The sequence below is a fragment of the Primulina huaijiensis genome, chromosome 5 (assembly GCF_012295235.1).
Source record: "Primulina huaijiensis isolate GDHJ02 chromosome 5, ASM1229523v2, whole genome shotgun sequence".
Taxonomy (NCBI): Eukaryota; Viridiplantae; Streptophyta; class Magnoliopsida; order Lamiales; family Gesneriaceae; genus Primulina; species Primulina huaijiensis.
In genome coordinates this window covers 6120729-6128725 of record NC_133310.1, presented here as the reverse complement: position 1 = coordinate 6128725, position 7997 = coordinate 6120729, and the positions used below count along the sequence as shown (strand labels likewise).

The 7997-nt window shown below is 34.0% G+C and overlaps 1 protein-coding gene across 1 annotated transcript; it reads left to right on the top strand.

Moving 5' to 3' along the window:
* Positions 1-268: 268 nt before the first annotated feature.
* On the top strand, positions 269-6748 carry LOC140976549 (uncharacterized). Its single transcript, XM_073440780.1, has 3 exons — positions 269-913; positions 6259-6330; positions 6462-6748. Exons 1-3 carry the CDS (start codon positions 317-319, stop codon positions 6477-6479), a joined length of 687 nt encoding a protein of 228 aa, XP_073296881.1. The 5' UTR covers positions 269-316; the 3' UTR covers positions 6480-6748.
* Positions 6749-7997: the final 1249 nt, after the last annotated feature.

Sequence of the window (7997 nt, the reverse complement as noted above, 5' to 3'; positions counted from 1 at the left end):
TTAGAACCTTTTAATTTAATATATATATATATAATTTTTTAATTTTTTTTAAATTTTGTTTTTTGTTTAAAAAAATTACTTGAGATATTTTTCAATCAATTTGTATCGAATAAACATAAGTAATATGACATTGATTTTGACTTTAAACATGATATATAGAAATTATTAGAGAAAAATATAGATGAATAAGAAAAATAATATATTTAGGTAAAAAAAAATATTTAGGCGATCAACTAAACGGTCACTCCCGACTTTTTATAATATTTATATACATTCATACAGTTGACATAAATCACACGCCACGCATCCTTAAAACATGACGGCGGCGAAACATTCTGACACGTCGTCCGTTCACCAGCCACTCCTCCCCGAAACTCAATCCACCCCCCAATCTCAATCCCGATACGTATTCGTTTTACCTCCTTATCCGCCACCCAACCACCACCGTCTCCTCCGCAAATCATGCCGCCGCGGCCTGATTAGCTGCGCCACCGTACTCATCTTCCTAGCTGCCGCTTTGTATCTTCTCTGGCCATTCGATCCCGAGCTCTCCGTTGTTCGCCTCCACCTCGGTCGTCTCCGTTTCCACATGATCCCTGAAGTCTCCACTGACTTAACTTTGAACCTCACCATTAGGATTCGTAACCAAGATTTCTACTCAATTCAGTACGTTTCGTCGGTGTTCACGATCGGGTATAGGGGGCAGAAGCTGGGGGATGTCACATCAGATGCTGGGAATATAACGGCGAGGGCGTCGTCCTACGTGAACGCTACGCTCCAGCTGGAACGGGTGGAGATCACGAGCGATGTGATTCTGTTGTTGGATGATTTGGCAAAAGGCGAGATTAAGTTCGACACAGAGACGCAGATTGATGGGAAGCTCAGGGTTTTTTTCTTTGACTTGCCTATAAAGGTAAAATATTGCTTTTACCGGACTGAAATGGGGTGAAATGAATGTATTCTGGTTTTACAGATTTGTTTCGATCACCTTAAACTTTTTATAGAACAACAATTTGTCCCAATTTATTGACTAACAGTCTTGAAATATACCGTGAATCTTTTACACTGTAAATCAACTCCTCAAAAGTTAGGGAGCTGTACCTGTTTACCTTATCGATACCCCTTAACTTCAAACGCACATTCAGACTGGTGGAAAGTACATCTGATCCTTGTTTTCATAATGGTGGGTGAGACTTTTGATCTTGTCCGGTAGTATCGTAGTCACTTGTCTGGTAAGAAGCCTAAGATGATGTTCCATCTATTTAAAGTAATATTTGATTAGTTTTAAAGAAAAAGTTAACTTTATTGGCTTCTCAAAGTTGTCAATGTTGGATTAATCTTATTTATATGAGCTAATATATGAATAATTATGCGTTGTGGGTTGTCTATTATGTTAAGTCAAAAATTAAAGTGATCAGTTAAAGTTTTGGCTATTTGGTTTTAACGTATATAATAGGTTCTGAGCCTTTAATGTGTAGTGATACAAGTATAATTTCTGTTTTTATGATGAGCTAAAACATAAATATCAGAAGATAATGATAGACATTATCTATATATAAGTCATAATCCCCAGATCGCGCGACATCACATTCTCTGTTATCTTCCTCATTAAGAAAATAGTTCAGAAGAGAAAACCAAATGATTCTCTTAAAGAAAGAGCGCGTAGATATGGAAGATCAAGACATGTTCTATAGAATTCAGAATTATGGCTTCAGGTGCGCTTCCTCTTAAGTTTTCAATCAAATTCTTAATGATTTAATATGATGGATTGTGTGGTTTATGGGTTTTTCCTAACAAGTGGTATCAGAGCCACTCATACTTGAATTATTTAGATTTGTTTAAAGTTTTAGATATTATTTGGTTCCAGATTTGGCAAAGAATTTTTTTTTTGAATTTTTTGTATAGTTCAGATCTGGAAAATATTTTGATTGGAAACAAATTTTTGAAAGTTTCAGTTTTGGTTGAAAATTTTAAGGATTCAGTATAAACTTCGATCTTCCGTCCAGTTTTTGTTCAACCAAAAAATATTTTAGAGCAAAATCGAAAATTTGGGTTAAAATTTTTCACCAAAATCGACCTAAGGCGCGCCCGAAAGTACCCACATAGACGTAGACGCGCAGAGGTGCATTTCGGGGAGCGCAGGGGCGCGATTTTGGGGTGCCCCCGTGTGCCTAGGACGTCTAGGCCGAAGCACCTGGCGCGCCACGTACGGATTTCCAAGAAATTTTTATTTTTTTCATGGTTCAGGTTTATTCGGTTTATGGTTAAATATTCAATTGTTTAAATAATGATAATGTTATATGTATTTAAAATAGATTGATTGAAATAAAATGTCCCCAAAGTGACATTTTTTATGAAAATTAATTTTATTTTGAATTTAAAAAGATTTTGATATATGTGATTTATATCCATATTACTCGGCCCAAAAGAAGGTTAATATTTAATATATAATTACATATGCACTTGTGGTGTAAACATGTGATAGTCGTTCGGTTTTTCATTGAATAATAAATCGGCCAAAAGGAAGGTTGTTATTTGACATGATTGCTAATATCAGTGTTTGACTGCTACGTCAGGATATCACTTACAAATTAATCTTTCGTCCAAAGAGAAAACATTAATGGATTGCACGGTATCCTGTTTATGGGGTTACATTATTTGAATTTATTGATTATTTTATTTGGATATTTGGTTGAGCACGTATATCTGGTTTTTTGTTCTCTATTCAGATTTGACTTCTGCGAATATTCTTTCCAATATTAATTCTATTCCTATGTTAAATGGCTCCAATTTTAAATCGTGGCTAGAAAATTTATGAATAGTTCTCGGAGTCATGGATTTGGACCTTGCGATAAGGGTTGACTCTCCCCCCGCCATTATTGATAAGAGTACCTATGATTAAAAAAAGGAGTTTGAAAGGTGAGAGAGGTCGAATCGCATGTGTGATGATTATGAAGAGGGTCATTCGAGAAACATTCAGGGGCACAATGTCTAGTGACATTGCTAAGACTAAAGCTTTCCTTCAGAACCTTGAAAGAGGTTTGCTAAAAGTGAAAAGTCTGAAATTGGTACACTTTTGGCAAGCATCGTTTCAATTAGGTACAGGGGTGAAGTCAACATCAGGGAGTACACTTGATGGTGCATTTGGTTTTGATATCTCTTCATCCACAGTTCAATCAGTTTAATGTGAGCTATAACTGTTGGAAAGAAACTTGGTCTTCGAATGAGTTCATTTCGCACTGTGTTCAGGAAGGAGAAAGGGTGAAGCAAGACAAGACAGAAAGTGCTCATTATGCCTCTACCTCGAAGGATAAAGGAAAAAAAAAGAAGGATAAGGAAGCTGCATATACACAGCCTCCGAAAAAACAACTGAAGAATCCTAATGTTTCTCAAAGTGCTGGTTGTTTCTTCTATGGCTATGAAGACATATAAAGAAGCAATGCACCAATTACCACACATGGCGTGCTAAGAAAAGTATGCTTCTGAATATGGTTTGTTCTGATGTTAATTTAACTTCAGTGCCTAGACACTCGTGGTGGATAGATTCTGATGCAAAAACTAACATCAGTGATGCTGAAAGATTCATCTACGTTGGTGACGACAATAGAAAATTTAGATTATTGTTTTAGACTGGAATATATTTGGATCTTTATGAAACATTTGTACCGTCTTTTAGACGGAACTTGATTTCTATTTCTGCATTGGACAAATTCGGTTATTCTTTTTCATTTGGAAATGGAATATTCGGTTTGTTTCATGATTCAAAATTGGTTGATTCTGGTTCTTTATTAGGATACAATAATCTTTATTCTTTGGATGTTGTTGTTTCATTTAATGAATCCCTGCAAACGAGTAGAGACACTAAAAAGAAATTACCCAGTGAGAATTTAGCAGCGTTTTGGCACAAGAGATTGGGTCATATCTCTGAAAAGAGAATAAGAAGACTTGTGTCGGACGAAATTCTCAAACCTTTAGATTACACAGGTTTTAATAATTTTGTTAATTGTATACAGGGAAAACAAACCAACAAAATGAGATTTGAAGCCAACGGGTGTTCAGGCGCATTAGAACTTATACATACTGATATTTGTGGGCCATTCCCTTCGGCTGAAGGGAGCGGTCAACAAACAGTATTTTATAACGTTCACAGACGATTTTCCAAGATAAGACTTCATTCATCTCATTCATGAAAAGACAGTCATTGGATGTGTTCAAACATTATAAAGCTGAAGTTGAAAATCAACTTGGCTTAAAGATTAAATGCATTAGATCTGACCATGGTGATGAATATTATGGTAGATATGATGTTCAAGTGAACAACGCCCATGTATCGTCCCACAGCGCACTATGTCGAGTCCGTCCACTGTGAATGATGTTGATGAAAGACGAAACATAACGAATTCTAACCATATTGACATAAAGTTCCTAGTTGCTAAAGAAAGATTTAGAGTGGAAAGTTGTCTATTGAACATATCGGTACAAACTCCATAGTTGCGGACCTGATTACTTAGGACTACCACCCAAACAATTTCATGAGTACACTGCTCATATTAGTGTTATGTCAATTGAGGAAATTCAGTTTTAGTTGGAGTTTGTTATTTTAAATGCTTTTTAGTTGTAAACATTTTTCAATTACAATTATGTAAATTTATTTTCTGCAAAAATAAATTTCAAGTTAAGTCACACTCTGATTATGATTTAAAGTTTGATTTCAACAAGGTTAAGAGAGGACCAGTTGGAAATATGCATGTTATTATCACATTGCATGAAATTTCAGTGGTACACATCTACTTCATGATCCATGTCATTCAGTTGTGTTGGCATATGTGACCATTGATGGATCTAGTTACCTTGAGTGTAGTGCAGACTATTTTGATCCTATGTTGATGTGATTGATGGATCAGATTGATTATAGATACATTTCGGCATGATATCTTTGAGCTTATAAGGTTATTTTCACAAACATAATTATAAGGTTACACATATAGACCAAGTGGGAGATTGTTGGATCAATCTTATTTATATGGGCTTATATGTGAATAATTATGCAAAATTAAAGTGATCAGTTAAAGTTTTGGCTGTTGGGTTTTAATTCATCTAATAGGTTGTGGACCTTTAATGTGTAGAGATAGACGTATAATTTTTGTTTTTATGATGGACTGAAACAGAAATATCAGAAGATAATGATAGACATTATCTATTTATGAGATAGTCTCTAGATCGCGCGGCATCTCGTTCCCTATTCTCTTCCTCATTAAGAAAATAGTTAAAAAGAAAAGATTAAAGGATGCTCTCAAAGAAAGAGCGCGTAGATCACGAAGATCAAGACACGTTCTAAGAATTCAAAATTATGACTTCAGGTACACTTTCCCTTAAATTTTCAGTAAAATTCTTAATGATTTAACATGATGGATTCTGTGGTTTATGGGTTTTCCCCAACAACTATTATTAGCTTCAAGTGGGATGATGGAGAGAACCTTTTGATTCTCCACGGTGGAAGAGAGCTTTCCTAGCAAAGCTCCAAGTTTAGGTGGCATTATTAATGACCAACCAGAGATTTCGTAGAAGTTATGGTTCAAATTTACTAGAAATGGTCATAATTGCTATTATGCTAGGTTCTTCGTCTTTCATTCTTTCTTTTTAGGGGGATAAAGCAGTAAAATTTTATGTGGTATGAAAACAAGTATAAGTGAGATGACTTATGAACATAATTGTGTTAGACTAATCCATGTTCCCTTATACCAATATAGTTTGGTAATAATGGTACAAAGCCCCAAGAATTGGGTTGCCTGGTGTTCTTTTACTGTAAGTAGTAGCATATATTTTGTTTGGAGGAAAAAATTATTCATGATTCTAAAAAGAAAATCACCTGTTGGGTTAACGTGGAAGGGCAGTTGTTGGGATTTTCATAGCGAGGGCTGATGAATGATGATGGCATTTATCGTCAAGAATAAAAGGCATAAATTAATGGAACAAATGGTCTGATACGATATCCTTCTCATTGCTTTTGGTGAATTTGGTAAATATGTTTAATTTGTAATGGGGTTGAAAAGTTGTTTTTGCAAACTGGTTCGATACTGAAACGAGGTATATTTTTTTGTAGTCACCCGTGAGATAAACTTGACTGTTCTCTTTAGTTGTGCGTAACTTGATTCACTGGCTTCTACTGTATCCTCAAATTTCTTGGTGAATGCGTTAATTACAGACCCAACTCAGATGTGTCTTAACGTGTAGTTGATTATCTATGATCTGTTACAGCCAAAAATTTCATGCGAAATCGTCGCTGATACGATCAATGAAACAATCTCTCAGCAAAATTGCTCTTCCGAGGTAAACCTCACTCATTACTCATTGCATCATGTTTCTTTGATTATCCTTTAATGTATCCGTGAAAGGGGCAAGACCACATTCCAAATTACCCGAACATGTTTGATAGTTGTGAAATATGGGATGTTTGACAGGCTTATGCAGAGAAATAAGAGGTGCTGCAGTGCAGGTTTAGGGAATCTGGATATACAGCAAACGGAAAGAAACCTTGTTAAGTATTTAACTAGGTTTCAGGTATGCATATTCGTGTAATGATACGTGATTTTTGTCGAAAATATTTACCTGAATGCGAAAATAAATAGACGAGGTAAAGCTTTGATATTTGTGTGGTGTATATGAAATCATGGGATTTGTATTGTTTACCCTCTCAAATATTGGGTATATTTATTCTATATGAAATCATGGACTTGGTATTGTTTTCCCTCTCAAATGTTGGCCATATTTGTTCATTTGTGCAACCTCGTAACAATACAGAATAAATGAAACCACCACTATTTGTAAATTTATATTATTGCTAAAACTTGGAAATTTTTTTGGGAAGGACCTTAAATTATCTTTTGGTGTATATATATAACATATAAGAAAATGAATTTCCTCCCCGCAACCTCAATGCCTGATCAGCAACTGAGTATCAACTCTCTTTCTATATACATGGGTGTTCATCGGTCCGTTCAATTTTCGGTTTTTATTTCGGTTTTCGATTTCGAAAATATATAATCCGATATCGGAAACATTTTCTTTTCGTTTGGTCTTAACAAATCAGTTCGATTATTTTAATTTGGTTTATTCGTTTTTGATAAATATTTAATTAGTAATTAAAATATAATATGTTATTTTTTAGTTAATTTTATAATAAAAAGTATAAAGTATAAATATACTAAATAAATAACAATCAACTAAAAATTAATACAAGATTCTTAATTCACTAAATATTAAATATACTAAATAAATAGCAATCAACTAAAAATTTAAAAAAATTCGTAATTCACTAAATATCAACTCGTAAAATTATAATCTAAATGCAAATATAAATAAAATTATTAATTTAAAATTTTTGATTTTTTTGATTGGTTCGGTTTTAAGAAATAAAATTCGGAATCGAAATATATAAACCTTGTTTTTAACATTTATATCCGAATGTAAATATTCCATTTTCGCTTGAGTTCAGTTTTCGATTTCTTCGGCTTGGATTTTCGATTTTATCCGAAGATTGGATACCTTTATTTCTGATGCAGTTGTGGAAACAATTTTAACCCCTTGATCTTCTCAATGGGTTTTATCTCAAAACTAAAACAACTTGTATAAAGGAGGTATACTTACCGTACAGAAAAATACATATCATATAAAAAATTACGGTATTAAAAATACTTTTATCGATATCGTATACCAAAATTTTCGGTATGTTTAATTAGCATACCAATTTTATCGAATTGTTACATCATACCGAGATTTCGATACATTATCAGTATATACCGTTTTACACCAAAAGAATATCTTGAGAGGATATGTTGAGTGTTCAGAAGGGAAGTTTAAATGAACACTTGCAAAAAGTTGCTTTTTAATTTTAATTCAGTCTGGTTAGTAACTGAACTTGGTATTCTCGATATCAATGTCAGTAGGCTAACAAAAATATGTACGGAAAGAAACCAAACAGATAGATTAGAAAGTTA

What these genes read in the sequence shown, in the direction of transcription:
- LOC140976549 (XM_073440780.1), top strand. Translation starts at nt 317, where the DNA reads ATGACGGCGGCGAAACATTCTGACACGTCGTCCGTTCACCAGCCACTC. An exon ending in TCTTTGACTTGCCTATAAAG is followed by an intron (nt 914 to 6,258) that starts GTAAAATATTGC and finishes GATCTGTTACAG; the next exon opens with CCAAAAATTTCATGCGAAAT.